The sequence below is a fragment of the Macaca nemestrina genome, chromosome 8, assembly GCF_043159975.1.
Source record: "Macaca nemestrina isolate mMacNem1 chromosome 8, mMacNem.hap1, whole genome shotgun sequence".
NCBI classification, from domain to species: domain Eukaryota; kingdom Metazoa; phylum Chordata; class Mammalia; order Primates; family Cercopithecidae; genus Macaca; species Macaca nemestrina.
In genome coordinates this window covers 15,262,489-15,282,386 of record NC_092132.1, presented here as the reverse complement: position 1 = coordinate 15,282,386, position 19,898 = coordinate 15,262,489, and the positions used below count along the sequence as shown (strand labels likewise).

The window sequence follows — 19,898 nt, the reverse complement described above, 5'->3', positions numbered from 1 at the left end:
CCCTGAAAGAAGTCGGATAACATGAGACCCTCCTCAGCTCCAGGGCTGCTGCCGTTTGCACGCAGAGGGGAGCAGCCTGTGTTTTAAAGCCGAGATCCAGATACTTTTAAAACTTATTATTTCTTTTTTCTTAAACAATTTTTTTTTTGTAGAGACAGGGGTCTTGCCATGTTGCCCAGGCTGGTCTCTAACTCCTGGGGTCAAGCGATCCTCCTGCCTTGGCCTCCCAAAAAAATGCTGGGATTATAGGTGTGAGCCACTGTACCTTGCCCAAATACTTCCTTACCAATCTCTGGCTGAAATTTCACAAGAAGGTGGGGACACCAAAGACAAAAATGAACAAATGAACCGAGGTGAGGTTGGGCCTGGTCTGGAGGACAGAAAGGAGGCCAGCAGGCCGATAGCTGATATCCAGGGAAACAAAACCATTTTGGATTTTCATTTCTTTATTATTATTTTTTGAGACAGAGTCTCACTCTGTCACCCAGGCTGGAGTGCAGAGGCATGATCTCGGCTCACTGCAAGCTCTGCCTCCCGGGTTCAAGTGATTCTCCTGCCTCAGTCTCTTGAGTAGCTGGGATTACAGGCGCCCACCACCCCACCAGGCTAATTTTTGTATTTTTAGTAGATAAGGGGTTTCGCCGTGTTGACCAGCTGGTCTCAAACTTCTGGCCTCAGGTGATCCGCCCGCCTCGGCCTCCTGAAGTGTTGGGATTACAGGCGTGAGCCACCGTGCCTGGCCTGGTTTTTCTTTAAAGTGCTGAATGTTTCAGCACAATGATGTAAACAACATGGTCACTTCAGACAGCCCCTCCCTCCTGGAAGGCTCTCTCCTCCCTGGCGCCTCCTGTTTGTCTATGACCAACTCCAGTCTACCTTCCCCACATACTCTCTCTGATCTTAACATTTAGCCATGTTTGCATCAGATCTTCTTCTTTCTTTGTTTTCTTTATTTGGTGAGGGAAACCCTGTGTCCCCTGGTACCCACGGCTCTCCCTCCCTCCTCTGAGATAACCAGTCTCCTGAGTTTCTAGTTAATCATCCCAATGTTTCCATAAACAGTACGTAAAAATTTGCAGATCTTGGCTGCTCGTGGTGGCTCACACCTGTAATCCCAGCACTTTGGGAGGCCGAGGCGGGCAGATCTCCTGAGGTCAGGAGTTCGAGACCAGCCTGACCAACATTTTGAAACTCCATCTCTACTAAATATAAAAAAAATTAGCTGTGCATGGTGATGCATGCCTGTAGTCCCAGTTACTTGGGGAGGCTGAGGCAGGAGAATCACTTGAACTCGGGAGGTGGAGGTTGCAGTGAGCTGAGATTGCACCATTGCACTCCAGCCTGGGCAACAAGAGTGAAACTCTAAAAAAAATTTTTTTTGCAGATCTTAAAAAGTCAGAGAAATGGTTTCATTTGGTATGAATCCTTCGGTAACTTTCTTTTTCACTCAGCACTATTCATTCATATTGTTACATGTAGTCCTGGTCTATTCATTTAGCGATTCATGGCGCTTATGAACACCGTGAACCACCGAGTCTTCCTGCCTATCCAACTCTTACTACCTACCTTCCTCCATAAGACGGCCAGCTCTGTGAGAGCAAAGATTATTTTCTAGGTACTAGAACAGTATGTAGCACATAATGTAACATGAAAAACTGGTTAATTCGTTCCAAGAATTAATCAAAGCTGTATAGTATTGCACCATTCAAATGTAACACAATTGTTTTGCTCATTCTTCCATGGATGACACTTTCATTACTCCAATATTTTGCTTATTTATTTATTTAGTTAGTTATTTTGAGACATTCTTGCTCTGTTGTCCAGGCTGGAGTGCAGTGGCATGATCTTGACTCACGCAACCTCTGCCCTCTGGGTACAAGTGATTCTTGTGTGTCAATCGCCCAAGTAGTTGGAATCACAGGCATGTGTCACCACGCCTGGCTAATTTTTGTATTTTTTAAATACAGACAAGGTTTTGCCATGTTGGTCAGGCTGGTATTTTGCTAATTTAAACAGTACTTTTGCAAGAATATTTCCCATGTCTCCTTTTGCATGTGTAGGACAGAATTTTTATGTACTCAAGGATGGATTAGCTGAGTAATAGATAGCTATGTGCAGCTTCAAATTTATTAAATATTACTATCTGCTTTCTAAACTGGTTATACTGAGAGTAAGTAAAAAGTCTGACCTCAGAACCAGGGCACTCAAATCCTTTCAGAATTTTTTTCCATATAAAAAACAGGTATGTTATTGTTTGACACATCGAGAATTTCCATCTCTTTCTTTTTGCCGGCTGTTACTGTTCCATTGTCAAGAGTCATCTGACTTTTGCAAATTAGTTTTCTGTTGGTGGATGTTGGGTTCTGCTCTGAAACATCGTGTGTTCAGCATGTTTGCATGTTCTGTGCTTCTGTTTTTTGTGGTCACATATTATTTTATTGGTGGCGCTATCAAAATTAACTACTCATATATTTTTAAAATAACTGCATAAAATAAATGTTTTATTTTTCTTAGGAAATTCCCCAATAATTAAAATTTTGGTCAGTGTATTAATACGTTTTATGCTTATTATGTATTGCCAAAAATATTATTATAATTTGGATTGTCTCTTGCCTGGAAAACCGCTTCACTTAAGTATTGTGTGCATTTTGTTGTTTTTTCTGTTTTGTTTTTTTGAGATGAGGTCTCACTATGTTGCACAAGCTGGTCTCCAATTCCTGGCCTCAAGTGATCGTCCTTCCTTGGCCTCCCAAAGTGCTGGGATTATAGGTATGAGCCACGGTGCCCAGCTTATATGCATTTATTTTGCTGACTTGACTCTGAGTCTCCACATAGGCAGTGCTGTGTTGATTATTTTCTGTGAATGGGACCTGGCACATAGTATGTACACAGTTAAAAGAAAAAAATGGGGGCCAGGCGCAGTGGCTCGTGCCTGTAATCCTAGCACTTTGGGAGGCGGTGGTGGGCAAATCACTTGAGGTCAGGAGTTTGAGACTAGCCTGGCCGACATGGTGAAATCCCGTCTCTACTAAAAATACCAAAATTAGCTGGGCGTGGCGGTGTGCACCTGTAGTCCCAGCTACTTGGGAGGCTGAGGCGGGAGAGTTGCTTGAACCTGGGAGGCAGAGATTGCAGTGAGCTGAGATCATGTCACTGCACTCCAACCTGGGCACAGAGCAAGACTCTGTCTCAAAATAAAAAAATAATAAAATAAAATAAAATAAAATAAACAATTAGCTGGGTGTGCTGGGGAACACCTATAGACCCAGCTCTTGATGATGCTAAGGCAGGAGGATCACTTGAGCCTAGGAATTTGAGGCTGCAGGAAACTATGACCATGCCACTACACTCCAGCCTGAGCAACAGAACGAAAGTCTGTCTCTGAAAAAGAAAGAAAAAATGGCTCTCAGAGGATAAATGGCTATCAGTCTACTATAAAGATGGGCTTCCAGGTATAAGGACAGGTTGCTTCAAGACTAAGTCGGTTAGAGACCCAGAGCTGGTGGTGAGGGCAAGGCTGTGATTCCTGGGGCCTACCTGGGGCCACCTGGGCCTGCCTTCTTATCCATTCCTGCTGCAGGCAGTCAGCTGGCTGGGCTGCCCCTGTCCCTAGCTGGGGAGTGTGGGGTAGGGAAACCAGCCAAGGGCAGAGCCAGGAGCCAGGAGCCAGCCTGCAACAGGCAGCTCCTGGAAGCTGCCGCGTGTGAGACCAGGATGGAGCTCACAGCTCACAAGCTTGTAGTCACAAGGGGTTTGAGGGACCAAGCCACCTGGGTGACACTTGCCCGAGACATACGCTGTAGCTGTGTGACTTTGGGATATTGAGGGATCTTCAAATGGGGAGATTATCATGAATTACCCAGGTGGACCCAGTGTAATCACAGGGGTCCTTATGAAGGGGATTGAAAGGGTCAAAGTCAGAAAAAGGAGAGGAAACCAGGCAGCCAGAGGTTGGAGTGATACGTTTTGAAGATAGAGGAAAGGTGCCACGAGCCAAGGAATGTGGGAAGCCTCTAGAAAATAGAAAAGCCAAGAAAGTAAACCTCCCCTGGAGCCTCCAGAAGGAACACAGCCCTGCCAACACCTTGGTTTTAGACTTCTGACCTCCAGAAGAAGAAGAGAATAAATCTGTGTTATTCTAAACAACGAAGTTCGCAGTAATTTGTTGTAGGAAATGACAGCCTCTGAGCCCCGAGGCCTCATCTGTAAAGTGGAGATGCTACTGGAACCTGTTTAGTGCAGCTGCTTTGTGATTTACACACATTCAGGTATTTGAAATGTTTAGAAGAGTGCCTAGAAAATAGCATTTAACAAACACTTGGGCAGGTCACTCTTGCTCTCTGGACCCAGAGACCCCCAAGTTCAGGAAGGGCTCCTCCTGACTGCGTGTTCTCAGGGGCCGTGGCCGCGGCTGCCTCTGGTCTCCCAGGACCAGCAGATCCTTCTGTCGCCCTCCTCTTTAGCAGGTACCTGAGCTGTCAGTCAGGTAAGCCCTAGGAAGGTGCCAGGATGGGTATCTCTCTGCATCATGAGGGAGCGCTGTGTCCTGAAAGCCTGACCCAGCATTCCCAGGGCATCAGAAGGGAGTTAATGGGTTCGTTGGAGTGGAGAAGAAAGTCCCCTCGCTCCTGACTTTCCTGCAGTGCTGATCACATACAGCCAAGCAGCCGGGACAGCAACGCGAGACATCCACTTTCCAGAAGGTCAGGGAAGAGGAATCAGCTCATTAATAGAATAGCGATTTACCATGTTCAAAGCTTACACACAGGCCGGGCGCGGTGGCTCTTGTCTGTAATCCCGGCACTTTGGGAGGCCAAGGTGGGAGGATCACTGAGGTCAGGAGTTTGAGACCAGCCTGGCCAACATGGTGAAAACCTGTCTCTACTAAAAATACAAAAATAAGCTGGGTATGGTAGCAGGCACCTGTAATCCCAGCTACTCAGGAGGCTGAGGCAAGAGAATTGCTTGAACCCTTGAGGCAGATGTTGCAGTGAGCTGAGATCGTGCCACAGCACTCCAACCTGGGCGACAAGAGAGACTCTGTCTTTAAAAAAAAAAAAAAAGTGGGCCGGGCGCGGTGGCTCATGCCTATAATCCCAGCACTTTGGGAGGCGGTGGTGGGCAAATCACCTGAGGTCAGGAGTTTGAGACTAGCCTGGCCAACATGGTGAAACCTCGTCTCTACTAAAAATACCAAAATTAGCTGGGCGTGGCGGTGTGCACCTGTAGTCCCAGCTACTTGGGAGGCTGAGGCAGAATGGTAAACCCGGGAGGGAGAGCTTGCAGTGAGCTGAGATCATGCCACTGCACTCCAGCCTGGGTGACAGAGCGAGACTGCGTCTCAAAAAGAAAAATAAATAAATAAATAAAAAGCTTACATACATATATATATGCACATGTGCACACACACGTAAGAACATCTATGCATGTACATGCACACTCACACATGCTCCCAACAGTGCCAGGATCTAGGCAGAACTATGTAATTTCTGTTTTCCAGATGAAGAAACTCAAACTTGGAGGGGAAAAGCCTTGCTCAAGGTCATCCAGTTGGCTACAGGCACCCAGCAAGGGCCACAGCCCGGGCCGCATCCCCTGCATCTTGGTTCAGCAGTCCTGGGGGTGGGTGATGCCAGCAGTCAGATTCCAGTTTGTCTCCTGCCACTGCTGTCCTGCAGGGCTGCCCCTCTTCATTCCTTCCTCCCCTTCTAATTGGGTGCAAGCACAAATAGGCTTATACTGATAGCAACACCAATTGGATGAGGTATCAGTTGTTTTTGGACGTCCTCTCCTAGGCCAGAAGGAAAGAGAATGGCTTCTGTGATTCTCACCTTTTCTCTCAGTGTATTTTTGGTAGGATGGGGTCAGGTTTTTGTTTATCTTTTTTTTTTTTTTTTTTTTTTTTTTGAGAAGGAGTTTCACTCTGTCACCCGGGCTGGAGTGCAATGGCGCAGTCCTGACTCACAGCAACCTCTGCCTCCCAGGTTCAAGTGATTCTCGATTCTCCTGCCTCAGCCTCCTGAGTAGCTAGGATTTCAGGCGTGCGCCACCACACCCGGCTAATCTGTGTATTTTTAGTAGAGATGGGGTTTCACCATGTTGGCCAGGCTGGTCTCAAACTCCTAAGTGATATGCCCGCCTCGGCCTCCCAAAGTGCTGGGATTACAGGCGTGAGCCACCGCGCCCAGCCATGGGGTCAGGTTTTAAAGATGCTGAGGAGCCACTGTGCCTATCACTGCAGAGAGCATAAGATGGGCAGACACAGGCCATGCCCAGCAAGCTCAACATCTGGTCATGGCCCGAGCCCCACAACTCGCCGGAGGTTACACAAGGTGCTGATGGAGTGTGGCTGGAACAAGGAGAGTGGCTTGTGCAGGAGATGCCTCAGGGATGAGGGAAAGGCTAAAGCAAGTGAGGAAAACGTGGCCTGATGACCTCGCAGGACTCGGTGTGTAGAGGCCAGGCCAGAATCCAGCCCATTTCCATCTAAGCCCTCTTTTTTTTTTTTTGCTTTAATATCCACATATTGCTTTAAGAAAAAAAAAATCAAAATGTGCAAATGTCATTTTTCAAAGGACAGTCTGTGACCACCCACGTCAGAATCACCTGGGGGAATCCGCAGAGACAGAATCCTGGGCCTCTGCCAGCTCCACCCGACCTGCTGACTCAGTCTCTGAGAGCGAGGTGCAGGGTTTGCATTGTTAGCACTCAAGTTCGAGACCTACGGGTGAAGTAATGGGAAAAGCAAAGACTCAGAGATTTGGCAGGGACCAATGGGTCTGCTTGGCAGAGGCGGAAGGGCAGCATCAGGGTACCTGCTCTGGGCTTGGCTCCTCTGGGGCATCATGGGAACAAGGAGGAGCAGACACCTTGCCAGCCGGGGTGTGTCTGAGCCCCAGGAATCCTGCCTCGCAGGGAGGATTCTGAGTAGAGGTGATGCGTTATCGTGGTATCAGCATTTCTCAGCCTGACTCATGGAAGGGAGTGACTTTACTGTTAGGGCCTGAGGGGAAATAATGAGGAACTTCCAGAACAGTTTCATTTTTATTTTTAAACCCACAGTTCACCCTTGGGCCTTGTGCCAGACCCACTGTTCTAGAACCTAACACCGGCCTGGCCCTTTCTTCTCCCCCAGGCCACTGTGCAACCTGCCTTTGGAAGCAAAACATGGCTGTGGGTGTCATCGGAGTGGCAGAACCCGGAGCAGACCGGGCCCAAAGGCTCCAGGCACATCTATCCAGGCAGCACTCCCCATCAGGCTGGCGGGTGGCAGACGCGATGCCTTGGGGGAGACTGAAACCCCTTACTGGGGTCAAAAGGCTGTTTCCCCTAGAGAGGAGACAAATAAAGGACACCTCCTCCTGCTTTCAGCTTTTGGCAAACTTCTTACTGGCCCAGCAGGCTGAGAATCACTTCTGCTTATCTCTGCTTTAGTAACAATAAAAGCAAAAGCAGTGATATTTTGCCCTTTCTCTCTCTCCATTGCCCTACGAGACAGCAGTTTCAGCCTTCCTCTACTAAAAGCAGTTATGATCAAAAAAGTGAAAAAAAAAAAAAAAAGCAGTTATAAGCCATTGAGAACGCTCTGGGTCAGGTGCAGTGGCTCGTGCCTGTAATCCCAGCACTTTGGGAGGGATTTCTCTTCTTGGGAAGCTTCCCAAAGTGCTGGGAAAATGGTGTCGCCACTTTGGAATATAGTCTGGCAGTTCCTCAGAAGGTTACACATAGAATTATCTATAACCCAGCAATTCCACTACTAAAATGTGTATGTAAGAAATGAAAACCGGCAGGACGCAGTGACTCACACCTGTAATCCCAACGCTTGGGGAGGCCCAGGCAGGCAGATCGCCTGAGGTCAGGAGTTTGAGACCAGCCTGGTCAATGTGGCAAAACCCCATTTCTACTAAAAATACAAAAATTACCTGGGTGTGGTGGTGCACACCTGTAATCCCAGCTACTTGGGAGGCTGAGGCAGGAGAATCACCTGAACCCGGGAGGCAGAGGTTGCAGTGGGCTGAGACTGTGCCACTGCACTCCAGCCTGAGCGACAGAGTGAGACTCCATTACAAACAAACAACCAACCAACCAAAAAGAAATGAAAACCAACATCCACACAAAAAAATATGTACACAAATTTCATAGCAGCATTATTCCTAATAGTCAAAAAAGGTGGAAGCAGCCCAAATGTCCATCAGCGGAAAAACAAAATGTAGTATATGCATACAACAAAGTACTATCTGGTACTAAAAAGAAATGAAATACTGTCTCATGATTTGAGGAAGAAAAAAAAAGAAATAAAATACCGATAAATGCTACAACATGGAAAAACCTTGAAAACATTATGGTGAGTGAAAGAGGCTGGTCACAGAGGCCCACCTACCATCTGATTCCATTTCTAGGAATCGTCTCCAAAAGAGACGAATCTACAGAAACAGGAAGGAGATTAGTGATCTCCAGGGGTTGGGGAAGATGGGGAGTGAGATCATAGGGGTCTTATTTTTGGGGTGATGAAAATGTTCTAAAATTATGGTGATGATTGCACAATTCTGCATGTATATCAAAAAGCATTAAATGTACACTTTAGGCCTGGTGTGGTGACTCACGCCTGTAATCCCAGCACTTTTGGAGGCTCAGATGGGAGGATCCCTTGAGCCCAGGAGTTTGAGACCAGCCTGGGCAACGTAGTGAAACCCTGTATCTACACAAATGTTAAACGTTAGCCTCGTATGGTGCTGCCTGCCTCTAATCCCAGCTACTGGGGAGGCTGAGGTGGGAGGATCGCTGGAGCCTAGGAGGTTGAGGCTGCAGTGAGCAGTGATCATGCCACTGTACTCCAGTCTGGGAGAGAGAGAGAGACCCCATCTCAAAAATAAACAAACAAAAGGAACACTTTAAATGAGTAAATGTATGATATATGAATTCTATCTCAATAAAGGTAAGCTTTTTTTTTTAAGAGTAAAGGGAGGTGGGGAAGTAGGTGATGGGTGTGCTAGTAGGGTACCAAGCAAGAAGTAACATACCCCGTCCAGCACTATTTCACCTCTCATTTTCGAAGACTTTACTTTTCAAAAGATCTCTTTGTTGAAGTATAACCAGTCGTCTCCTGGAGCTGGCTCAACTGAACTTGCAAGAACCAATCATATGTCTCTTTGCCCAACTCAGAATTGACACCACATTGGCAGCATGCAACCAACCATGGTAGAACTATTTACACCACAGGAATTGACAAAGGCTACAATGAAGGGCTTTTTAATTAAAACACATTTTGTTTCAGAGTTAAACATTTACCAGCTTATCTGTGGGGATAACACACGTAGAGAAAAGCGCATGTATTAGCAGTGAATGGCTTGATGAATTTTCACAAACTGAACTGACCTTTGTGACCAGCACCCAAAGAAAGAGAACAGTGTCTTCACCCCCAAACCCTTCCTCCAGTGTCCTCTTCTAGTGTTTACCCAAAGGTAACAACTGTTCTGACTTTATTATTTTTCTGTTTCGAGATGGAGTTTTACTCTTGTTGCCCAGGCTGGAGTGCAAGGATGCAACCTCAGCTCACTGCAACCTCTGCCTCCCGGGTTCAAGTTATTGTCCTTCCTCAGCCTCCCCAGTAGCTAGGATTACAGGTGCCCGCCACCACGCCCGGCTAATTTTTTGTATTTCTGGTAGAGACGGGATTTTGCCATGTCGGCCAGCCTGGTCTCGAACTCCTAACCTCAGGTGATCCAACCGCTTCGGCCTCCCAAAGTGCTGGGATTACAGGTGTGAGTTACTGCATCCGGTCTGTTCTGACTTGTAACTGCACAGATTGCTTATTTTTCCACATTAAGTGGAATCGAAGAGGGAATTCTTTTGAGTCTGACTTCTTGCATGCAATGTTAGGAAATTCATCCACGTCACTGCATGTGGTTAGAGAGTGCTCATTCCCGTTACTGAATACATTGTATGAATAGTCCCCAGTTTATATATATTTATATATTTCACTGTGGGTGGATATTCGAGTAACCTGCAGGTTTTACTGTTGCAAACAGGACTGCTACGGACATTCTAGTGCACGTCTTTGGCCAATGTATGTCACATTTCCACTCATGAATCTATGGGTCACAGAACACGAGTATGTTCAGCTTGAGTAGCTATGTAGCTGACTTCACTGTGACTCTGTTCCTGTTCTGTCTCCTGTTCCATGCCCTTAACTTCCCTCTCCTTGCAAGCAAGCGGGGTCACCACTCTGGCATCTTCCACTCTGGTGCAGACCAGACTGGGCCTGGGTTTTGCATGGGAAAGTAAACCCCAGGCCACTGGAACTAGTTGATGGGTAACCCTGGGGGCACCGCTGTTCCTCCATCTTCAGAGCTCACTTAGGGTGGCAGAGCCATAAAAGGAGCTTCAGATAGGGAAGTATCTGGTAACTGGAGGTGGAGCCGGCCAGGGTAGTCTCGGTGTCTGACGTTTCTAAGTGCTTCCAGCTAAGCAGGAACCGGGCTTGCACATTCAGACAATGTATTCTTGTGAATCTTTGTTCAGCGGCTTAATGCACCATAAAAAGAGGTCCATTGTCAAGCAGCCTGTTTCCTGGGTGGGAGTCAGCAATATGCAGCCTAAGTGGGTAGAGCCAATGTGGCTCAGAGGCTCCCCGGCTTTGGCCCTCGGTTGGGGGCGGGTGCTGCCCATGCCTTTGAAAGGAGAGTAGCTAACATGACTCCCCAGACTCCGCCCCTTTCAACAGCGGGCGCTCTGCTCGTTATTTCTGACTGGTTTCATGTACTCACTCATTCAAGAAATACTCACCAACTGCAGGTCAAGCACAGAGGAGGTTTATGTCTGTAATTTCTCACTTGTCACTGGGGAAGGTGAGGAGTTTTCAAAGTTCTAGTCATTTTATTCTTTTTATTTTGCACATGGTGGTCAGTGTGCAAGTTCTCATCATTTCTGAAGTGGTGAGTGCTAAGGATTAGTATTCTGTGCTACTGTGTTAGGCACTAGGACAAGCAGGTTACATGCAGCATCCCATAACTGATGTCATTTATCACACTAATTCTATGATACTAAGACTACCATTATCCCATTGGGGCAAAAGAAAAACGCTGAGGCTTGAAGAGGTTAAGGCTCAGCGCATTGTTTTCTGATTTCATAGTCCAGACTCTTACCCTCCCCTGATCCAATCCCTCTGGACCCAGGTAACAAATGGCTGTGGCTGGCCCAGCCAGGCTACCAAGCTACCACACTTAGGGATGAACAGAAGCTATGCTGCCGGCGACGAAAGGCCCCAGGCCCCGCATCCAGTTCACACTCCACGGAGAAGCCAGTGGCCGGGCATGGACAGCGTGTGTCTAGCTTTATAGAGACGGTCACGCAGCACTGCGCGGGTCACTGAGCACTGTTCCACTTGCAGCCCACAGACTCCCAAGCTGAGTGTCACATCTAAGGGACCTTGAGGCTCAGAGCTTAAGCCATGTGCCGAAGGTTACAGAGATGGCTGTTCACATGTGGGCGTCTCAATAAGTATCTGTTGCGCACATTTGCTGGTAAGTGACCAAAGCAGGTGAACTAGGTCTGTCAAACTCCAAATTGTGTGTCCTTTTCTTTTTTTGAGACAGGGTCTTGCTCTGTTGCCCAGGCTGGAGTGCAGTGGTGCGATCATGGCTCACTGCAGCCTTGACTTCCTAGGCTCAAGCAATCCTCCCACCTCAGCCTCCTGAGTAGCTGGGATCACAGGTGTGCACCACCATGTCGGCTAATTTTAAAACTTTTCCATAGAGATGAGGTCTCACCATGTTGCCTAGGCTGGTCTTGAATGCTGGGGTCAAGTGATCCTCCCGCCTCAGCTTCCCAAAGTGCTGGGATTACACGCATGAGCCACTTTACCCGGCTTCTGTGTTCTTTTCACTGCATCTTAACAAAGCAGGAAAAAGACAGCTGTAGTTCTATAAGCACTGAGCCCAGGATGAGGGTTCTCTCCACTATTAGAAGGGGCCCCGTATGGTTTCCAGGTAATCCTCCCTTGTGATGTCAGTTCCAGAGTCTCAGGGACTTCAAGGTGGGCCACGAGCGACCTGAGTCCCCACCCAGGGATGCTGACTAAATGCGAATTCTCGAGCCCTTCCTGAGACTCGGAATCTGCCGGCACTGGGGACCTCAGGTGATGCTGCCAAAATGTGAAAACCTGGCCCTAATATATTTTAGGCCAGTGTGCATGTGACACATTGGCCATCTTGTGCCCTCAAATTTTCTCAGAGCTATAAAGTTTTAAATTCTGTTGAAGTGTGAAGCCAAATAAGGCTTCTCCCCTGGCGGTTTTGCAGAAGGTCAAAGTTTTGGCCTCCTGAGCCTCAGACTAGGGTTTGCTGTGTGGTAAGAGTTTGCAAAACAGCTGTTTATCTGAGCTTTAATTCCTGTTTTCAGGAGCTCAAGTGTTTCTGTATGGGCTGCTGTGCTCACACACAGACACGCACACTCTGCTTTCTTCTCAGTCACTCACATTGTGCGTGCACCAGGTCACCCTGTGTGCCAGCTCCACCTCTAGCTCCCAAGTGCCCAGTGGCTGTCCATGACATGTTGTGAGAAACGCCTTAATTTCCGAGTCTGGAACTTCATTACACTTCATGGTTCACCCCTCCCTGGTGCTGACCTAATGGTAGAGGGCCGGGACAGGCCAGCTTTGACCAGCAGCAGCCAAGAGGCAGCACAGGGTTGTGGCCAGGAGCTGCAAGGCTGAACCCTGATGTCAGGGCTCAAAATTCTTGCCTCCACCCTTCATGAGTGACTTGACTTTTTGGCAAGTCACGACTCAGCTGCTCTGAGCATCAGTCTCCTAATCTGTGAACGGGGAAAATAATCGTTCCTGCCTCACAGTGCTGCTGAGAACTGCAATCGTGCTGCTAAAGCTCTTGGCCTGATGCTCAGCCCCCGTGGACCCCTCAGTAGGATGAGCCACCGCTGGTCCATGGATCTGCCTCCATGGAGTGCTCCTCAGTACAGCACAGGGACTTTGGGGCTAGGCCTGCCTGCCTTTAGTCCGCTGTTTCCTCCTCCTGTCTGCTCCATCTGTTGCAGGGATGCCACATCGTCCCAGCAGCTTTGCAGGAGCTCAATGTGTGCAGGCCCCTAGGATGAGCTACGCCCCTTTCTCCAGGCAGCTCCCTGCCAGGTGAACTCTATAGTCATTACTTACCTGTCTCTCTCCACTTCTCAGGGACAGAATATGGGGCTGTCTTTGCAATCAAAGGCCTGGCACTGTCTAGACAAAAATGGAATGCTTGTGGAATATGCGAGCCTCAGGTGTGTAACAGTAAGGTGACCTAATTTAGTGGACTTCACCTCCATCCCAGGCAACTGGCTGGAGAGGCCACTCCTCTGTGGGAGGGACACATGCTCAGACACCCCTGCTAGAGATGTGAGCCCATTCACTCCAAATTACCCACATAGTGCATTACGGGGAGAATAAAAGATTTCCATGGGGTCGGAGAACACACGGGGGGGAGGGGCAGGGGCAGAGAACACATGGGGGCCAGAGAACACATGGGGGGCAGAAGAGAACACACGGGGGGCAGAGAACACATGGGGGGCAGAGGAGAACAGGTTAAATGATCTCAGTAATGAGCATTGCTGCCACCACCACTGCACCCCTGCCACACACACACATTCAAGCCTGCAACAGTACCCAGCAGGGGGCTGGGCTGGGCATGGTGGCTCATGCCTGTAATCCCAGCACTTTGGGAGACTCAGGTGGGAAGATGATGTGAGCCCAGGAGTTTAAGACCTGACTGGACAACAAAGTAAGACCCTGTCTACAAAAAGGAAAAAAAACAATAGAAGTGGGCACAGGGTTAGGGGAGGGGAGAAGAAAGAGGGTGTGGAGAGTAGGGGGCTGTGGCTGGGGCCACAAGGACCTGGGTCCACATGGCTGCCCATCACTCAACTGTGGGAATGTGCCTAATGGTGTCACGCGCCCGGCCAAAGACTAAACGCATGTAAAGGAAACATGGGCCCAAGCACAGTAAGCCCTCCAAGGACCTGAGGTGGAGACAGGGGTAGGCCTCCAGTTCCGGGCCTCACCTTGGAGCTGGTGGATAAGGCAGGGGCTGCTTTCAACAGAGTCAGCAGGTGGCGAGGGAGGACGCCAGTTCCAAACAGACACTGTTTCAGGCTTAAAACCACACAACCGACGTGAAGGAACGTTTTGTCATCAGATGAAAAGCTGGCTTCGCCTCTCCCTGGATTATCCAGGTCACTATGTTAGTTTTTCCCAGAAACATCCCGACAGAAAGCCGCTGGCTTCCATGCCCAAGCCCATTTCCCCTGGTAGCACATGTTTGAAGGGTTTGTCTTGGACTGTGAATAGGCACATTATGTCTACCAACTTTTTTTTTTTTTTTTTTTTTGACAGCGTCTTGCTGTCGTCCAGAATGGAGTGTAGTGGCGTGATCTTCACTCACTGCAAACTCTGCCTCCCGGGTTCAAGCAATTCTCCCACCTCAACCTCCCGAGTAGCTGGGAATCACAGGTGTGAGCCACCACACCCAGCTAACTTTTTGTATTTTTAGTAGCGATGGGGTTTTGCTATGTTGGCCAGGCTGGTCTCGAACTCCCAACCTCAGCTGATCCACCTGTCTTGGCCTCCCAAAGTGCTGGGAACACAGGCGTGAGCCACCACGCCCAGCCACGTCTACCAACTTTCACGAAAGACGATAGAAGAAATGCCGAGACCAGAACTTCGGGGTCCTCCATGCCGCAGTGGTTCTCCATAACAGAGAGGGTCTTCCGGGCAGTGGGCATCCCGAGTATGGCCTTGGCGCCAGAACCACCTGTGTGCACTCCCGCCTTAGTGATTTACAAGCCACACATCTCTTGTGTGTGAATGAATGTCTCTGAGCCTCATTTGTAAGTTCTGTAAAGCTGAGGGGTTCATGCTTCTCCTGGCTTGCAAAGGATTCAGGGGGTTAATGCAGGCAGAGTGGCTGGACCAGGTCTGCTCCACTGCGTGGCAGCACTAGCCGTGACAGCTATGTGACAGAAGCAAACACATGGCGCTCAGTCTAAGTGCTGTCCACATGGCAACATGTAAGCCTCGTGCCCCTCCACCTTCTTCCTGCTCTGTTCACATGGACAGGCACAGAAGTGGACGTGGTGGAGGCGGAAGGCGGAAGGTGGAGGACAGAAAGGGTCTGAAGGCCCACAGTTTGTAAGCTGGGGCAAGTACCACAAACTTTTATGTATCCAGAGTGATTGCTGACAAGGGTTGGAGTGACACACACAGTGCCGTGTGTTTGCTGTGTTATGTATACACCCGAAAGCACAGCCAGAGGAAGCCTTGATTCTCTCCTGTCAGCAGGGTAGTGAACAACTCACAAAATGGCCTGATTTCAGAAGTTTGGGATCAACTGAGAATATGTTTATTTAAAAGCAATTTTAAATATTAAAAAAAGTAGAAATTAACACATACAGTACTGAAAAACTGTCACATTAAACACATGTGAAATGACAAGTGTACTGATGTTTGATGATAACATCCAGATGAAAATTCGGCATTTAACTAGTGGCACTACAGGATTCCTATACAACATGTTGAAGTTCTAGGCAATAAAAAAATAAATAGCAATTGCTGTTCAACAGTAAAATAAGATACACACTATTTGCAGAACATAACTTTCCCCTCTGGGGGAAAAAGAACTAATTTGCTATTTTTTTTCATAAGGTTCCATATCTTCAAAATACTATATAATGTACAAAATTGCAGATAGTGGCTTACTGAGTTTAAGATCAAGATCAGACTTAAACTCAACAAGATCACCAAAGGTATATCTACCGAGTTTTCCTATGTCCCATATGTCCCACAGTAAGCTGGGTTAGAGAGAACTCAAATTCCTGATGGAAAACAAAACCGAACAAAAAAACTAGAAAAAAAATGTATTAAAAATGCTGTGTAAGTTGCTGCAAAAGGGGAAAAAGAATAGACACTAACTCCATGTAATTTTAAACATGCAGCTTTTGTGTATGTGTGTTTTTTTTCTTTAAAAAAAAAAAAAAACAGTTTATTTTGAGATCAGTGAAAAGAGTCTAGGCCACAAAAATGAAGAGCTCTTTAATGCAAGTTAAAATGTGTAAATGAATGACTGGGACACTGAGCAGCCTCAGATTCTGACTTCCATCCTGACACTGGTGTGGCTTCAGTACCGAGGCTGCTAAAGCTGCCAGTCACCCCAGCATGTCAACTGGTTCCTCATGCTCTCAGTTTGGTGTGGAAATTCACATGTGCCCTGACACTGAGGAAGCAATTGCTTAAAATCACTTTCCAATAACAGCTGATAAAATATTTTGCAGGTTTGTCATGCAAGGTTTATTTATTAGGTGGCTATTCAAAGTTTGTATAGCAACCACTTAAGCAGAACTAAATTAATATTCACTAAGCACTGTAACGATGGAAGACGGCTTTTCCTAAGGGTTGGGTTGGGAGTTGTGCTTCTGTGAAATTAACATCTCTCACTCATTGCCAAGATTCTCTGCTTAAAAATATTAGTTTTCTGTGCTGTTGCCAAAATAGCAATTTAAGCAAATGTAGTGCCAGAATGACACATGAGCCTCGGACTCGGGGAACAGTTTCACTGACTGTGGAGTACAACTATTGCGTTCTTTTCCAAAATTCAGACTGATGTAAAAGACTGAAATACAGTGTTCTTAAGGATCTGATAAACATGGCTGGGATGAAAAGAAAACTGAGAGGGAAGAGTGCTTTTCACAGTGCAATTCATAGCAGCGTTCAAAAACTTGGTTATGAATTGACTTGAAGGTGGACAGAGCTTAAGACTGGAAAAATTATCTATAATTGGGGTTTAACAAAGAGCATGGGAAAAGAAACACTTGGTTTCAGCACCTGGATTCTACATACAGTAGGGAAACTGTGTGAAGGGTTGACTTTTAAATTCATCTTGAAGAATCTTTTAAAAGTTTAAATTTGTCCAAGAACAAGACTAAAGAAATAATAGAAAATGGATGCAATGGATGCTTCAACACATCTGAGGGATGTGCATTCATAACACAATGTCAATCCATACTCTTGAGAAAGCCAATGACTAGAAACAAATATTGTTGCAACCTTATAATTTCTGCTTTAATGGCAATCAAGTTTAAAAAATGTACAATTCCACTTATCCATACTATTCCTTTATAAAAGGCAGATTTCAGGTAAGCTTCTAAATGCATGCATAATGTAGAGGCTAATATTTTCTGGCAGTCCTTGGTTCCTGAACGTTGAACTTCATATGTGTTTTAAACTTTTGTCAAAATAGTCATGAAAGATATGTTATTTTTGCATAATGAGGTAATATATCAGGGGCGGGCACTCATAAGACAGTATAAATCCACTTGTCTAAACTTGCATGAGGCTGTGTGCATTGTAAAATGCCACAAAGAGTTTTGGGTCAGTGAATATTTTGCTGAAGGAATAATACTTACATTTAACTGAGCACTTTTCTGTAATAAATACCAAAGTAGGTTTTTGTAGCTGTAAACTGTGTACACAGATAACTACAGGCTGGTCTGTCATGGAGCTAAAAGTTTCACCTGGAAAACAGAACCCACCTCTTTGCTAATGTTGCATTTTCAGTAACACAATTGAGAATACTGCATTGTTAGGAACACAGAGTCAATTCTATGCCTTTCAACGGTTGCTGGAGACCACTTCTATTTGCAAAGTCAGCAGTTCCTATACTCCTATTTTTGTTTGTTTGCTTGTAAAACAGCATAGAGAGATGCAAGTGCTAGATGCCAAGGATGGCTTTGGCAAACCAGTAAGGCGCGCCGGGTCCGAGGCTACCCTCATACTGGCGAAGGCAGAAGACCACAGGATATTTACAACACACACTATATCCCCCTCCTGAGGTGGCCCTTCCATGAGTTTCTTACTCTGTAACAGCAGCTATATACACACTGTGCCCAGGGTTACATGGAGGCAGCAGTCTTGCATGAAGGATGTGGACAATCTTAAGGTTCTGCTTTTTGCTAGTCAGACAGGATATGAACAAAGGACACTGGAAAGACCCCCTTCCTTTCAGGCTGTCCTTCGATGTGGCCAATCTGCAGGGAGAAAAGAGAGTGGTCAGGATGGAGGCAGCAGGCAGTGGCCCCATGACAAGCCCAATGGGTAAGAGCCCAGCCCAGTCTGCCCACAGACCTGGGGGTGGAATCCCAGGCTTACCCTTCTTCCCACCCTTCAGTGAACTACAGAGAGCTTAACGGTCATAAACTACATAAGGAAACAGCAAACGACAGAACTTCCAATATGCTCAGCATTCTATGTGGATCTTGCTGCACCCACACAGCAACCCCCAGAGGTGGGTATTTCTTACACAGTTTACAATCTTCATTTTACAGATGAAGGGACAGTGGCCCAGAGAGGTGACATGCTCTCCCACAGGCATGGGGCTCTAGAGTCCTTGCTCTGAACCAGGGTGCCTGGCTGCCTTTACAGCTGGGTGACCTCAGACACACCTTGCTAAGTCTCTTCTCTGTAAAGTGGAGCTACAAAAATCCCTTCTTTCCAGGCTTGTGTGATACATTTAAAAAAGAAAAAAAAAAGCATATGAAAAGGCCGCTATGTAATATCACTTGTTTTCCGGTTACTGTGGAGGAAGAATACTGTGAAAGTTTGAGACTGATGGTGGCCAATGGCAATCTTATTGTCTGCTGCACTGGCCTGTAAGCCACAGTTACCTGTAAAAATTTTCTAATTACTTCAATTAGATCAGTATTGATTGCACTAAAGAAAATCACGTAATGGGCCTTCAACAGAAGAAACAAAATCGTGCACATTGGCTTCCAATGCCAAATCGATAGGGAGGAAGGTGGTTTTAAGAGTGGAACAGAGTCAACCAGGCCCGCCCAGCTCTCCTGAAGGCCTGCCTACCTACCACATGTGGTCTTAGTTGGCATCGTGCATGTGTGAGGTCTTTGTGAATTTCACATCACAGTTAGGATGTGTGTGGCACCATCTTTACGTCTGGCGAGGCATGTAATGGTGGCACACACAATGTTCCCTAGGAATGATGCTAGGGACACCAATGACAGCTTCCGACTGCCCTCAGGTATCTCTGCTGTAGTCATCAGTTGCTTAGCAAAGAACATGATCACTGCCTGATTCTAATAATATTAACAGATTACAAAGTGAGTTCCTCAACATCCTTGTGAGAAATGAATAATCATGTCCCATTTTTCAGAGGGAAAGTGAGGCTTACAGTAGGGACATGCTTTATTTATCCAAGGCCCACAGAGCTTGTAACTGATTCACGCGGGGGGCTTCAGAGCCCACCTCCTCGTCATGAGACTAAATGGGCTCTCTGACAGGCTTCATGCCAGGGGCAGGCCCCACTCTGCTGACAGAGGCTGAAGGCACCTCCTGGGCCCCCCTAGGCTGATCCCTTTAGTTCAGGGTTTCTCAACCACGGTGCTACTGGCATCCTTGCTTGTGGGGGCTCCTTGAGTACTGGAGGATGTTTAGTGGCATCCCTGGCTTCCATCTACTAGGTGTTGGTAGCAACCCCCTTCCTTGGTCCTGACAATATTTCCAGATGTTGTAAATGTCCTGGAGGGCAAAATTGCCCCAGTTGAGTCCAAACAAAATCCTTAGAGCTGTGATTCAGAATCTGGGCCGGGCGCGGTGGCTCAAGCCTGTAATCCCAGCACTTTGGGAGGCCGAGACGGGCGGATCACGAGGTCAGGAGATCGAAACCATCCTGGCTAACATGGTGAAACCCCGTCTCTACTAAAAATACAAAAAAAAAAAAACTAGCCGGGCGAGGTGGCGGGCGCCTGTAGTCCCAGCTACTCGGGAGGCTGAGGCAGGAGAATAGCATAAACCCGGGAGGCGGAGCTTGCAGTGAGCTGAGATCCAGCCACTGCACTCTAGC

The 19,898-nt window shown here is 47.2% G+C and overlaps 1 protein-coding gene across 3 annotated transcripts in view; it reads right to left on the bottom strand.

The window, feature by feature from the left end:
- Positions 1-16,013: 16,013 nt before the first annotated feature.
- LOC105492844 (ArfGAP with SH3 domain, ankyrin repeat and PH domain 1) overlaps positions 16,014-19,898 on the bottom strand; it is a 395,792-nt gene continuing 391,907 nt past the window's right edge. For 2 of the 3 annotated variants that reach the window (XM_024796318.2, XM_071067822.1), the window contains one exon: positions 16,014-18,069. In XM_024796318.2, the coding sequence (XP_024652086.2) occupies positions 17,995-18,069 (75 nt within the window). In that variant the 3' untranslated portion in view covers positions 16,014-17,994. The remainder of the gene's footprint in view (positions 18,070-19,898) is intronic. The other variant, XM_071067823.1, reaches the window with a different exon arrangement.